General features: G+C 45.0%; 1 protein-coding gene across 9 annotated transcripts in view; it reads left to right on the plus strand.

Annotated features, from left to right (window-relative positions):
• SLC24A2 (solute carrier family 24 member 2) overlaps window positions 1-15,957 on the plus strand; it is a 142,271-nt gene that overhangs the window by 13,726 nt on the left and 112,588 nt on the right. For 5 of the 9 annotated variants that reach the window (XM_069962036.1, XM_069962037.1, XM_069962038.1 and 2 more), the window contains exon 2: window positions 12,742-13,822. In XM_069962036.1, the coding sequence (XP_069818137.1) occupies window positions 12,884-13,822 (939 nt within the window). In that variant the 5' untranslated portion in view covers window positions 12,742-12,883. The remainder of the gene's footprint in view (window positions 1-12,741; window positions 13,823-15,957) is intronic. The other 4 variants (XM_069962042.1, XM_069962043.1, XM_069962044.1 and 1 more) reach the window with 2 other exon arrangements.

Below are 15,957 nucleotides of genomic sequence, written 5' to 3' on the forward strand. Positions count from 1 at the left end.
TTTCCATTTTTTTCCTAATTGTGAATACTTTCCTCCAGCCCCTGTAGGGTTAAAATGGTCATTATACCCCTAGATTAATTCTTTAAGGTGTCTAGTTTCCAAAATGGGGTCACTTATGGGGGTTTCCAGTATACAAGCCTCCTAAATCAACTTAAAAAAAGAACTGGTCCCTAAAAAAATAAATTTTGGAAATTTCATGAAAATTTGATAATTTCTAAGCCCCGTAACACCCTAAAAAAGTGAAATATGTTTACGAAATGAATCCAGAATAAAGAGGACATATTGATAATGTGACTTACTAACTAAGTTTTGTCATGTGCCTTTTTTTTTTTAGAAGCAAAGAATTTCAAAGTTCGTAAAGTGCAATATATTTTGATGTTTTTCACAAAAAACAAGACAGTGACCAAATTTTGCCACTAACATATAGTACCATATGTTACGAAAAAACAATCTCAGAATCGCTAGCATATGTTAAAGCATCACTGAGCTATAAGCGCATAAAGTGAGACAGGTCAGATTTTGAAAAATGAGACTGGTCATTAAGGCCCAAACAGGCTTGGTCCCTAAGGGGTTAAGTCCCACTCGGTTTTGAGTATTGGAACATAAATAGGGAAACACCAGGGTGGCTGGTTCACGAAGTTCGCGAATATTAGAATCGCATACAAATCTTATTAAAACAGGAAAACTATAGTAGCTACAATAGTGGGACTAAACCAAATTATTCTGCAAATTATATTTATCTCTGATTTTCCTAAATGGTTGATGCACATGACAGTCAGTATATTAAAAGTCATCACCCGTTAGATTATAAATTGAATTTTATTGAACAAACCTCTCAATAATAACAGTACCTTCTTCAAAACAGAAAAAACTCAAAATGCACTGTTCCAAATTATTATAAACAGCAGAGTTTCAAAACATTTTATAGGTTTTAAAGAACTGAAAATGGTCATTTGTTGAATTTGCAGAATTAGTAGGTCACATTCACTGAAATCAAAAGCTATTTCAATCCAAAACATCCTAACAGACCAAGTAATATGTTAACATAGGAAACCTTCTTTGATATCACCCTCACAATTCTTGCATCCATTAAACTTGTGAGTTTTTGGAGAGTTTCTGCTTGAATTTCTTGGGATGATGTCAGAATAGCCTCCCAGAGCTGCTGTTTTGATGTGAACTGCCTTCCACCCTCATAGATCTTTAACTTGATGATACTCCAAAGGTTCTCTATAGGGTTGAGGTCAGGGGAAGATGGTGGCTACTACATGAGTTTCTCCTTTTATGCCCATAGCAGCCAATGACTCAGAGGTATTCTTTGCAGCAAGAGATGGTGTATTGTTATGCATGAAGATGACTTTGCTCTGGAAGGCACGGATCTTCTTTTTGTACCATGGAAGAAAGTGGTCAGTCAGAAACTCTATATACTTTGCTGAGGTCATTTTACACCTTCAGGAACGCTAAAGGAGCTTACCAAATCTCTCCCAATGATTCTGGCCCAAATCATAACTCCGCCACCTCCTTGCTGACGTCGCAGCCTTGTTGGGATATGGTGGCCATCCACCAACCTATTAATCCACTACTCCATCCATCTGGACCATTCAGGGTTGCACAACGCTCATCAGTAAACAAGACTGTTTGAAAATTAGTCTTCATGTAGGTGTTGGCCCACTGCAATCGTTTCTGCTTGTAAGCACTGATTAGGGTGGGCCGAATTGTAGGTTTCTGCACCACAGCAAGTCTTTGAAGGATCCTACACCTTGAGGTACGCGATACTCCAGAGGAACCAGTGTCACGGCTGCGGCGGCGTCCCGTGCTCCGGGCCGCCGCCGCAACTTTCCCCTGCCTCATGCAGCCGCCGGGGTCCATGTGCAGGGACCCGGCGATGCCACTAGTTCGGCCTCGGGGGGCGCCTTACCTCGCCCCGCTCCTGTCTCTGTCTGTCCCGGCCGGCACGCGCGTCCCCGCCTCCTAGGGCGCGCGCGCCGGCTGCCTCAGATTTAAAGGGCCAGTCCGCCCTTAATTGGTAGTTGCTCTGGTCACTCCCTATATAATCCAAGCATGCCCTACCACAGGTGTTGGAGCCTCTACATGCTTCCCATAGCGTTTGGCCCAGCTCCCTGTTGTTCCTGACCTCAGTTCTTGTTCCTAGTCCCCATCCTCTGTCCCGGTCCCTGGTCCCTGTCCGCTGCTTAACCATTGTTCCTAAGCGCTGCCCGCCACCTGCGGTCACGCCTACAGACCTCTGCCTGCATTACCATCTGCCTACTGCTCCTGCCACGCCTCGCCTGCTGTCACTAGCCAGGGGTAGCGACCTGGGGGTCGCCTACCGCAGCAAGTCCATCCCGCCTTGCGGCGGGCTCTGGTGAAAACCAGCGGCCCCTTAGACTCCACTCCCTGGTGCGGTTACCACCATCGCTAGTGACAGTTCAGTGGAGCCACGACTCCAGGCGTTACAGTAGGCCCCAACCATGGATCCCGGCGAGGTGCCTGATATCCGTGACGTAGCCCGAGTGGTCGCCCAACAGGCGCAACAGATCCAGCAACAGTCGCAGCTGATTCAGCAACTAACCGCCGCCTTACAGCAGCATACTACAGCCCAGCGCTCTCCTCCTCCTGCAACTCCTTCGAGACTACGACTGGCTCTCCCGAGTAAATACGGAGGTGATCCCAAGTTGTGCAGAGGATTCCTGACTCAATGCACCATGCATATTGAACTTTTAAAGCGTAACTGTCATTTCCAGGCCCAAATTACACCACCCCAGCCAAACAGTAGATTATGCATAGGTATAATCATACATCCAGTCATTTAGCTGAAATCATTTGGTTTAGTACCTTTTTCATCCCCTGTACATGCTGCAGCTGCCACCTCAGTAACTGTCCTGTATTTCGGCTGGTGGGCGGGATCCTCCTTTGATGATGTCTGCCCTTCCTTTCTGCCTCACGCAGCCTTCCCTCACTACCCATAATCCACCACAAACCAGCCGGGAGCGAGCACAGAGGACAGACCAATCAGAGCACTGCAAGCTCTGACACCCCCCCTCCCATTCTCATAGCACAGCCTATGCCGAATACAGTCACACCAGAATAGCTAGAAGGTACAGCAGAGAAATAGTGGACATTATGGTTAATATAATAAAATACGTTTGTTATACATACAGCACTTCCACAACACTAATTCTGATTATTGTTTGTCTCCAACTATAGTATCTGCAGCTGTAGCAAGACTAGCACTCCCATCATGCTTTCACATTCATACCATGATGGGAGTGGTAGTCTTGCTGCAGCTGCAGATGTCCTGCACACTCCTATAGTAATGAAAGAAGGGCAGCAGGACCCGTTCTTTCACTCAACTACTGAAAAGTAATGCCCCCTCCTCCATCCCCCTGCACTGGAATGATCTGGTCTGCATCAGCTCCTGGTATGGCTCCCTCTCTCCACACTAAACAAATCCACACATGTGACAGAGATGAAGATGCAGAAATCTGCACAGAGAAGCTGCAGCAGCAGCACCACCTCCATCCCTCTGCAGTGACCCCTGCTCTCTCCTGCTGCCGTGTATGCAATCCGTGCATAGGGGAGGGGGAGAGGCTGCACAGCAGAAGAGAAAGTGGAGATGAAGACAAGATGAAGCCTTGCTGGGCTGTCCGCATTCAATCTTCACAAAAAATCTCCCTGCTCTTTGAAGCTGACAGCTCCCTCACATGCCACTGCAGTGACTAGGAGAGGACGGACTGAGAGATAAGAATGTGATGATAACATGCCGGGAGTCTGGACAGCAAGAGAGGAGGGCAGGTCAGTTAACCCCTTTCTTGCTGTCCAGACTCCCGGCATGTAATCATCACATTCTCTCAGTCCGTCCTCTCCTAGTCACTGCAGTGGCATGTGAGGGAGCTGTCAGCTTCAAAGAGCAGGGAGATCTTTTGTGAAGATTCTGATTGGGACAGCAGCACCTCTCTCTCTGTAGTAGGAGCTATAACACAGCTCCTATGGCTCTGAACAGGCTGGGCATCGGCTTCTACACGGGAGCGCGCACGTAGGCTCTGAGGGAGGTGCTCAGAGAGAATCCGTCTTCACAAAGGCAGAAAATGTGAAGACGGATTTTATTGAAAAGCTGTGAAAGATTGTGCAGATAACAAAGGCTAGGGGGGAGGATAAAAGTCAAGATTAATTGGACTAGATGACAAGAAAAGCTGATAAAGTATATTAGTAATTAATTTGAAAACGCTTAATCTATGCAAGTAAAAAAAAAAAAAAAACATGACAGTTACACTTTAAGTAGTCAGTTTTCCACCTAGCGCTCTAAAGTGGCTTTCATCATCAGCCTACTGGAGGGTAGAGCTCTGGCTTGGGCCAAGCCTCTCTGGGAGCGAGATGACCCTGCTGCTGCCAATCTCCGAACCTTTCTGGCCGAGTTCCGCTCCGTCTTTGAGGAACCTGCCCGTGTGTCTTCGGCTGAGACAGCTCTCCTCAATCTCCCTCAGGGGAGTTCCACCGTTGGCGACTACGCCATCCAGTTCCGCACCCTGGCAGCAGAATAAGATTGGAATGAGGCCGCTCTAATAGCCACCTTCAAGAAGGGCCTGTCCAGTCGGGTAAAAGACGTGCTTTCCGCCCGAGACCTTCCTACCTCCTTGAATGATCTCATCCTACTGGCTACCAGAGTCGACAACCGGTTTTCCGAGAGAGAGGAGGAGGTCCGGCAAGAATGGCGACTAAGCCTGCCTCGTCGCCATCACCGGCTGGCACCGGTTTTCCAGAATCAAGTCACGACAGTACCCCAGTTAACTCCTGAAGTTCCGATGCAGGTAGAACGTGCTCGCCTGACCTCTGATGAGAGAGCTTGCCGACTGGAGCTGAACCTCTGTCTCTATTGTGGTGGCTCTGATCACTTCCGGCAAAGATGTCCTCAGCGTTCGGGAAACGCTCGCACCTAGGTCTGGTAGGAGAGGCCTCCCTAGGTGTGAATGCTACCTCTCCAAGGTTGTCTTTGCCAGTCTCCATCCAGACACCCTCAGGACAAACGCACCAGACTACTGCCTTCATCAACTCTGGGTCTGCAGGCAGTTTCATTACAGCCACATTGGTCCAAAGATGGCGGCTACCCGTGACCCAGCTAACCCGATCCCTGTCTATCTCCTCGGTCACGGGTGAGACTCTTACTGAAGCTGTACACTACCAGACAGCACCTCTAGTCCTCCAGGTGGGCGCCTTGCATCAGGAGAAGATCTCCTTCTACGTCTTGCGCCATTCCTCTTCCGACATCCTGCTGGGTCTACCTTGGCTGCAATTACATACCCCTAAGCTAGACTGGAGAACCGGGGAGATTCTCAGTTGGGGTCTAGACTGTCCTAACCGGTGTCTGAAGCTTCCTCAACCCAAGTGCTCTATGACGTCACCTGACTCCGTCAAGCCTCTACCCGGCCTACCGGCAGAATACCAAGACTTGGCTGACATCTTTTCTGCCAAAGAGGCGGACTCTCTACCCCCTCACCGGACATATGATTGTCCCATAGACCTCCTTTCTGGAACTTCTCCTCCACGAGGTCGGGTGTACCCTCTCTCCGTGCCTGAGACTGAGGCCATGTCTTCCTACATCCGGGAGAACCTACAGAAGGGTTTCATTCGCAAATCCACGTCCCCTGCTGGCGCAGGATTCTTCTTTGTGCAGAAGAAGGATGGTTCTCTTCGCCCATGCATAGACTATAGGGGCCTAAATAAGGTGACAGTCAAGAACCGATATCCTCTTCCACTTATCCCTGAACTATTCGACCATCTCCGTGGAGCCAAGATCTTCTCTAAGCTGGACCTCAGGGGAGCGTACAATTTAATCCGTATTCGTTAAAGAGACGAATGGAAGACCGCTTTTAACACCAGAGATGGGCACTACAAATACCTGGTCATGCCATTCGGCCTATGCAATGCCCCAGCGGTTTTCCAGGAATTTGTCAACGACATCTTCCGTGACCTCCTCTATGTCTGCGTCATTGTCTATCTTGACGACATTTTGGTCTTCTCCCCTGACCAGCAGACTCACGTGACACAAGTACGTCAGGTCCTACGAAGACTACAGGCCAATCATTTGTACGCCAAGCTAGAGAAGTGCATTTTCCATCAGCGCAGCCTTCCGTTTCTTGGGTATATCGTCTCCGACCAGGGTCTACAAATGGATCTGGCCAAGCTCTCAGCTGTTCTCCAGTGGCCACGTCCTGTGGGACTCAGAGCTATCCAACGCCTCCTAGGATTTGCCAACTACTATCGGCAGTTCATCCCCCACTTCTCTAACCTGGTCGCACCCATCGTGGCTCTCACTAAGAAAAAGACGGATCCCAGGCATTGGCCACCTGAGGCCGAGCAAGCCTTCACTAGCCTAAAGTCAGCCTTTGCTTCTGCTCCTGCTCTAGTCCGTCCGGATGCCACCAAGCCGTTTTCACTTGAGGTCGACGCATCTTCAGTGGGCGCTGGAGCCGTCCTCTCGCAAAGGGACGCATCAGGCAAGACCTGAACCTGTGGGTTCTTCTCAAAGACTTTCTCCCCTGCCGAGAGGAACTATACTATTGGCGACCGAGAACTCTTGGCGATTAAGTTGGCACTGGAGGAGTGGCATCATCTGCTAGAGGGGGCCAGGCATCCGGTAAATATCTACACGGACCACAAGAATCTTCTCTACCTCCAATCGGCCCAACGTCTCAATCCCCGGCAGGCCAGGTGGTCGCTTTTCTTTTCACGTTTCAACTTCGTTATCCATTTATGTCCAGCTGAGAAGAACGTGAAAGCCGATGCCTGGTGCGGTTACCACCATCGCTAGTGACAGTTCAGTGGAGCCACGACTCCAGGCGTTACAACCAGCAGCCTAAAATATCTGCTTGCTGGTTTTTAATGGCATTTTAGCTGCTGCTCTCAATCTGATGAACTTGCCTGGCAAAAATATTCCTCATTCTACCTTTATCTGCACGAACCCGTCTGTGCTTTGAATCAGCTACAAATCTCTTCACAGAGCGATGATCACACTTAAGTTTTCGTGAAATGTTTTATGTTTTCATACCTTGTCCAAGGCATTGTACTTTTTGACACTTTTCGGTAGCAGAGAGATCCTTTTTCTTTCCCATATTACTTGAAACCTGTGTCTTTATGACACTTAAATCCAATTTGCATAATAATTTGGTGTATTTTCCAACAACTGTTGCTGTGACAGTGTCAAATTTGAAAAATGTAATCTTTTAAAAAAATGTCATTCAGCCTGTCAATCATTCAATTTCCGCCATGGACAGTAGTGGACATTGGTGGATCAGTGGCGTAATATCAATTTTCCCCAGGGACAGCAGTGGACATGAGCACCCAGTGGGTTATAAAGAGGGACACTTTGTTTACTGTGACTTCCTATAATGCTTGCCCAGCACCCAGTGACTTGGTATAATGAAGAGCAGTCACTGGGGGACTTCACTGCCCCCACAGAAAATCAACCACAATCCACCCTCCTCTCCTCTCTGTCCCTTGTAAAAACAGATAAAAAAAATTCAATATCCAAAGTAAGAAGAAATTGCGGCACTTACCACTATTGTAGCAATATAAAAAACTTGTTCTTTTATTTCATTTCTTAAAAGACACAGCAGGTTAAGACGACAGTGAGGCAGGGCAACAAGACTGACAGAGCAGACAATGTAGATTATGGCTCAGGCCGTACTTTACATTGCAGGCTATGGTGATTTGAAATGCGAGCACACACAAATGTGCCTACATTCCAAATCAAAAGAAATTAAGTTCATCTAGGGATGACCTTCAATGATACCAACCATTCCCTATCACAGAACGGCCAGTGTCATATGGTGTGTGAACCAGGCCTTAACCTGATTATGTGCTGTACTCCATTCTGATTTTAAACCTGCTCCCATACACCGAGTGCTACCTTTACAAAACCTAGTGTTAGTACCCCCGGGGGTGGACATCACCCTGGTCACAATGACAAGTGCCTAGTTGTTACTCCTACACCTAGCCCACTGCTAAGAACATCTAGAAACCCCAGGTTACTGCATAAACACTTCAATATGTTGAAAATAATGGTCAAATTATTTTCATGCTACTTTTCAATAATAGCATATGCTGCAGATTAAAATTTTCCTTCAGATTATGGTGGTTTATAAACAGCTGCTTTCTGATTTTCAGCCAAAGTGATTGATTCTGCCATTTTTATTTGCGTGTGTATGGTCAGATTAAACTATTTGTATTAAATGACTTCACATATCACATTCAGGCTATGTTCAAGCCCCCTTCACATGTCCGTGTATCACTTTTTATTTTTAGGAAGTCCTGATCAGGAGGCCTTAAAAGGCTTCAGGAAACTGTCAGTATTCTCTGACACGAATCGGTTTTTACCTTCAGCAAACCATCAGGAATTACCTTCAGGATTTCCTGATTGGGAAAAAAAAAGTTTGTTTTTTAATATGGTATAGTATGCCAACATACATTCCACATGCATGACATGTACCCTACATGTACCATACCACCATTTCCCCCTTGTGTACTGTGTGATCCTCTAATCTGTTGCAGAACTTCAACTCCCATTATGTGCTGTAGTCCTGCATATTGCCACACACCACGCTGGGAGACGTAGTCTTGAATATAACCACACTGACCATGCTGGGGGAAGTAGTCCTGTATATTACCCCATAACCATGCTGGGAGATTTAGTCCTGCATATTACCACACACCACACTGGGAGATGTAGTCCTGTATATTACCCCACATACCATGATGGGAGATGTAGTCCTGCATATTACCACACACCATTATGGGAGATGTAGTCCTGCATATTACCACACACCATTATGGGAGATGTAGTCCTGCATATTACAACACACCATGCTGGGAGATGTAGTCCTGCACTGCCTCCCCCCTCCTATACTGTGCCATCCTCTAATCTGATGCAAAACTCCAACTATGAACTGCAAAAAGGGCTAGATGGGGGTTGTAGTTCTGCAAACTGGATGGCCACGACCCCCATGAACAGTTAGCAGGACATGGTGGAGGTTGTAGTTCATTTCAGGTTAGCTCACCTGTCCTGTTTCCTGCTCTGACCGCCACTGGTCCTCAGACCTGACGCTTGCATTGCTCTTCTCTTCTCCAGATATCAATCACTGCTGAGATCCTGCGGGGTGTAGTGTCGGGCGGCACTACTGAGGGTGGGGGGTCGGCTAATGGGCACCACCAATGAGGTCCGGGGGGGAGGCAAGGCATCACTGCTGAGGTCAAGGAGGGATGCTGGCATTGCTGCTGGTAACGGCAGTGTGCTCTAACAGAGCTTTCAACCAATACGGAATTGTGGATGCTGCATCAGGAAAGCGTCGGGAAATTCAGGCGCTCCCATAGACGTCTATGGGGACGTCCGTGGCGCAATTCTGGATAAAAATAGGACAGGATCTAATCTATCACTAATGTAATCATATGCTTCCAGGAATCCGGACGTATGAAAGGGGCCTCACACGTAGTATTTTCGGCAGTTCTTTGGTCATTATTTTTTAACCAAAGCTAGGAGTGAGTTAAAACATTTTTTTTTCCATTTTAATTTTGCCCTATTAGTTCCACTCCTGATTTTGCCTACAAATAGTTACAGAAATACTTACTAAAATATGATATGTGAACATAGCTAAAGGATATACCGGCAAATTCTGCACATAATTGCCACATTTAAAAAAAATTGTCTATTGTCCTGTTGTTGATTGTGGTGGAACATTCTATTATGTAGCAGCCAAAAAAGAAGCAAAGATAGAAGCACTCTTTTTACTGCAACCAAAAGTGATTTATTCAGCCGGCTAGCTGGTCATCGGATGCAGACAGATAACAGGCAACAGATGTTTCACACGACGCAGCATGCTCTGTCACAGCCCAAACGTTTTCACGTATACCTCCCCCTTATATACAAAACACACAAGTGTCCATTACCATAAAAACATTATTTGTAGAGATGAGCGAACCTGGAGCATGCTCGAGTCGATCCGAACCCGAACTTTCGGCATTTAATTAGCGGTGGCTGCTGAACTTGGATAAAGCCCTAAGGCTATGTGGAAATCATGGATATAGTCATTGGCTGTATCCATGTTTTCCAGACAACCTTAGAGCTTTATCCAAGTTCAGCAGCCCCAGCTAATCAAATACCGAACGTTCAGGTTCGGATCGACTCGAACCCGAACCCGGTTCACTCATCTCTAATTTGCATATATTTACAATAAAAGAGATTACTTCATTCTTGCTGACTGCAATATAAAACATTACATTTACTTACCCTATTCATAATATTACCAGCAGGTACCATGTATAGAGGATCGATTCAATCAATTCAATCCAAGCAGACCTAAGGCGTCCATTCTCAGGATTAATTCTGTTTCTTTCTGCAACAATTGAATTTGTCTATCCCCCCCTGCTGGTGAGCTCTGCAACCTCAACAATCCCATAAAGCGCAAGTCTGAACTGTTTCCACCATGGACTGAGCGTACATTTTCGATCAACTTCGGACAACCCTTACCTGTCCTCATCGATCGAACATGTTCTGCAAATCTCACGTACATTGGGCGTACAGTTTTCCCTATGTAATAGAGTCCACAACTGCAAATAATAACATAGACTACGAAAGGGGTTTTACAGGTTATGAAGTCACGTACTTTCCACCTATTACCTCCTAACTGCACTTCCTGTACATTATTCAATTGTGAACAATACTTACAACGGCCACATTTGTAATTACCTTGCATATCTCTGGCTCGTCCTAACCAAGTGCGTTTTTCTTCCGCTTTCTCCTCTAACCTTCCTCTAACCACTTCATCTTGGAGATTTTTACAGCGCCGGAAAGCAACTATGGTACGTGTGTAGAGATGAGCGAACCTCGAGCATGCTCGAGTCGATCCGAACCCGAACTTTCGGTATTTGATTAGTGGTGGCTGCTGAACTTGGATAAAGCCCTAAGGCTATGTGGAAAACATGGATATAGTCATTGGCTGGGATCGACTCCCGGTTCGCTCATCTCTAGACATGTGTGAATCACCCTCAAGAACATGCCAGTGTTCATAGATTGCTGCCTTAATTACATTATCCATAGGTCCGTGACCAAATGTGAACACGAACCTACAAGTGTCTGATTTTTTACATACACTAGATCTTTGGATCAACTCATTACGGTCAAGATTACGTGCCCTCTCCAGAGCTTCTCTAACCTCCCTTTGTGGGTAGCCCCTCTTATGCAAGCGATCACTCAATTCATGAGACTGTTGCTCAAATGAATCAATGGAACCATTTATACGCCGCAGCCGCACAAATTGTCCGTACGGTACTGCGTGTTTAACATGCATTGGGTGATCGCTTTCATAATTGAGTAGCATGTTAGTGGCCGTCGGTTTGTGGTAACCGCTTGTCTGAACATTATGTTATGTCTCTAGCTGCATCTGTACACTGAGGGGGACATTTATTAAGTCTGGCGTTTTCTGCGCCGAGCTTAAAAATGTCCCCACAGCGGCGACAGTATGCTGATTTATGTACAGCCGCACTGCCTCTACATAAATCCTGTGAGCACCAGTGTTTGCGCTGATAAAACCTACACAAGCTCAGAGCGAGAAAAATGATAAATTAAGCGGACCCAGAGTCCGTGCCCCCTGTTCCGCCCCCTCCAAACCCCCTTTCCCGCCCCCCCCCCCCTTGCGCAGAGGGCGGAAAATGGCCAGATGCAAATAATTATTCGCAAAATGGCTATTTGTGAATAAATTTATTTGCATCTAGCCATTTTCTGCCAAAAAATACACCCTTTTGGGATGATAAATGTCCCCCTGAGTGTCTAGACTAGACTGCCTTGCTCTCTTTCTCCCTCCCGGAGCTCCCACCCTACATGGGGTGAGTGTGTAGAGAGTAGGGATAGGCTGAGAAAGATAAAGCACCTCCTACTGGCTGGCAAAGAACACATGGTATAACAATAAGATTAGATTAACCCATTACTAACTTCAGCTGTGCAAACAAGAACATAAGCATATAAAGGATCCTGACATCTAGTGGCGAAACTGTAAAATACCTCATCACCACCTCCGAAAAAGTTGTTCTTTAGGACAGTAACACCCAGGGCCGATTCTGGGGTCTCTGCCACCTGAGGCAAACCTCAGGCGGCCGCCCGGAGTGATGGCCGGCATGCACCCCCGCCCCCCCCCCCCCCCCCTCCAGCCAGCCACTCACCTGTCCCACGCCGCAGCCGGCCCGCGCTCTCCGCTGTCTCCACATCCCGTCAGGTCCCGCTACGCCGCCCTGAAGCTGTCACGGACCTCCAGGCTGAGGTGAGTGAGTGGGGTGATCCGCGCGACCCGATCACCCCAGCGCGTCCCCCACCGACCCTGGGCACTCACCACAGCCTGGAGGTCTGTGACAGCTGCAGGGTGACGTCGCGGGACCTGACGGGATGTGGAGAGCGCGGGCGACGGGACAGGTGAGCGGCCGCTGTCATTTTTGTTAAGTGATACTGCCGGACAGCAAAATCTGCCGCCTGAGGCGGAAGGCTCATTCCGCCTCATGGCAGAAGCGGGCCTGGTAACACCCATCACATGCCAAACGGACCCCATGACAGATCTTGCACTAAAAGCAGCTATCTGACAGTACAAGTGGTTTGGGGGAGGGCGACAGATTGTGGGTACAGAGTTGCTTCAAGTAATGTGTGTTGGTATTACATGTCATTTAATTATTGCTTAGATGTATTTACAACTATTTTTCTGTTTTTAGGCATGAATGAAGGATCTGCAAAAGAACATCAATGTAAGAAAAAGCTTTTACTACTCTTAAGGAGCTACTAACAAATTGTAAAAGAAACAAAAGCATGTCAGTACATTGGATTTTACTATTTTTGTAATATCTAGCATTAAAAATGAGACTAAAAATGGGCCTCCATGAAAAATCTGCTGACAACATCATTGAGAGATGCTGCCCTGGAAAAACGTTTCCACGACACAACCAGAATCTATTTCTTCATAAGAAACTGAGACTTATTAGAATACTGGGTCTTGTATTCAGTATAACAGCCATAAGCACTTTGTCCACTTCAGTTGGTGCCTTTCTAAAGACAGAGCTTTACAGCAATGATGTGACCAGTGCTACAAACAGCCATACTCCACTGCAACGGCATCAACGAAATCTGATGGACTTTGCAGAGCAAAACCAGAATGATACCCCAGGGTCCACTATTTCCATGAACTATAAAAGTGGAAACAACAAATCTGTTTCCAAGGGGGAATACCCGGAAGACATTTTTTCTTTAGAAGACAGAAAGAGGGGTGCTGTTGTGCTCCATATATTTGGGATGATTTATATGTTCATAGCACTAGCTGTAGTTTGTGATGAGTTTTTCGTTCCCTCATTAACAGTTATCACTGAAAAACTGATGATTTCTGATGATGTGGCAGGAGCCACGTTTATGGCTGCTGGGGGATCTGCCCCAGAACTGTTTACATCACTAATAGGAGTATTTATATCCCACAGCAATGTTGGTATTGGAACCATCGTTGGATCAGCAGTATTTAATATCCTTTTTGTAATTGGCATGTGTGCTTTATTTTCTAAGGAGGTGTTAAACCTCACCTGGTGGCCACTGTTTCGAGATGTGTCTTTTTATATCTTGGGATTGATTATGCTAATAAGCTTCTTCTTGGACAATTTCATCCAATGGTGGGAAAGTCTCCTTCTCCTCATGGCTTATCTAACATATGTTACTTTCATGAAGTTCAATGTCCAAGTAGAAAGCTGGGTGAAGAGGAAACTAAACCGGAACAAGGTTGTTAAGGTATCGTCTGCTAATTCTGAAGGAAAGGTTGGTTTTGTTTAAGTATTTAATTAAATAATGTAATGTGTATAATATCAGGTGCAAAAAAGCATGTAATATGGGCAGGTATAGTATCAGATACAAAATATTTTAATCCAACAATGTAATGCACTACTATTAATATCACTTATATCACTTCTAACATAGAACACAAAATATTTTCCTTTTTTTAATACCCAAACATGTTTTCATGCAACGGGGTGGGGGTAAATACCACTTACAACAGGCTAAAACACAAAAGCAAATCTTGCAGAGCTACTGTCATAGGTATAGCAAAGATAAAAAAAAATTACTTTGTTATTTTTAAACACAAGGCTGGATATTCATCTTAAAAACTGTCCCAAAAATATTTCACTGATTTAGGAGATTATTATTCTCAAAGTTTATGCACGCTTTAATCTGTCTATAAGTTCCTGGTTAGTACTCATCTGCTGTCTGTTCCAATTGTTCTAGTCAGTCAGGATTATTCACAGCAGACATCAGGTCCAGTTCACACATAAGGTTGTCTTCATGCACAATACTCTCCCAAAACAATTATAGTAAATGGGAATGGAATGTCAAGCAGCACCAATAATGGCATTTTCATATAAGGTATTTCTTTATTGTACTTATAAACATAATCTTGTTTAAAAGCTAATAATAAAACACAGCCTCCTCTTGCGGCAGTATAAGTATTTCTTTTGAGTCAGTACATTAGTGCAAACTTTTAAACTGGAATTCTACGGACGTGTGACTGACCCCTAACATTGTTTTTCAAGCATCATCTACTCTGAAGCATTTTTCCTTGCAGGTTTATGTTCTGATCCTGTTGTGTAAGTTGACAGACACAGAAGGAGATTTAAGAAGTGGTGATGGGTATATAATATAGTGGAGTGCCCCAAAGCCTATTTAGCATGGAGACTGTAGACAAGGTAATCCTTCCCTGAGTGAAGGTAAATAAAGTCAATGAATTGTGTAGCAGATGACTTTAAATCCATATATATATACAGAGAGAGAGAGAGAAAGAAATACTGATTTTGATAAAGACGTTATCCGCAGCAACCGACTTAAACACTTCTTTACAACCAGATTGTTAGGTATAAAGTAAAAAAAGAGATGCAGATTTTGGTTGTTGTGTGTATTTTCTATTAGCAATAAGGTCTTATGTGCACACCAGAGCCATGTGCATGGAGTCCGTATGGAATCCCTTGGAGTCATTGTGGCTCTGTACTATGGAAAAATAACTCCATATTCCAGTATATGGTGCCTCCATATCTCAGCGCCTCTAGTGAAATATAAATCTGTAATATGGCAAAGAAAAGACCAAAGAAAAGTCTCTGAATGCCTCCATATGAAACCAAGAGCACAGTAGGATCCAGTAGATGTTTCAGAGGTTGTATGGTGTTATAACATGGACGTATGCATAAGCCCTAGGTTAAAAAGGGGTTTCATGAAGCAAAGTTGGTAAAATTAGTTGTTAGCCACCTACATATATGTACAGGAGTGAAGATGTGGTGTTTTAACCCTTTGAGAACCAGGCCCAAAATGACCCAGTGGACCGCGCAAAATTTGATCTAAGTGTTTCCGTTTTTCCTTCCTCCCCTTCTAAGAGCTCTAGCACTTTCAGTTTTTTTATCTACAAGGCCATGTAATGGCTTATTTGTTACAGGAATAGTTGTACTTTGTAATGGCGTCTTGCATTTTACCATAACATGTATGATGGAATTCCAAATATATTATTTATGAAGATATAAATAGGTGAAATCATAAAAAAGAATGCAATATGGTAACGTTTGGGGGGTTCCTGTGTCTACGTAATGCACTATATGGTAAAAGCGACATGATACAATTATTCTGTAGGTCAGCCCGAACACAACCACATGCAGGTTTACACAGATTCTCTAATGTTATATATTTTTTTAAAATGAAATCCTTTTTTTTGGCAATTAATTATAAATAAAATGGGACTATTGTGACGCTTACAACGATTTTAATTTTTTTATCTACGGGGCTGTATGGGGTGTCATTTTTTCCACCATGATCTTTAGTTTTTATTAATACCATATTTGTGAAGATCGGACGTTTTGATCACTTTTTCTAAAAATTTTTTTATATATAATGTAACATAAAATCGGTAATTCGCG

This window comes from Dendropsophus ebraccatus, chromosome 3, assembly GCF_027789765.1.
Source record: "Dendropsophus ebraccatus isolate aDenEbr1 chromosome 3, aDenEbr1.pat, whole genome shotgun sequence".
Lineage (NCBI taxonomy): Eukaryota > Metazoa > Chordata > Amphibia > Anura > Hylidae > Dendropsophus > Dendropsophus ebraccatus.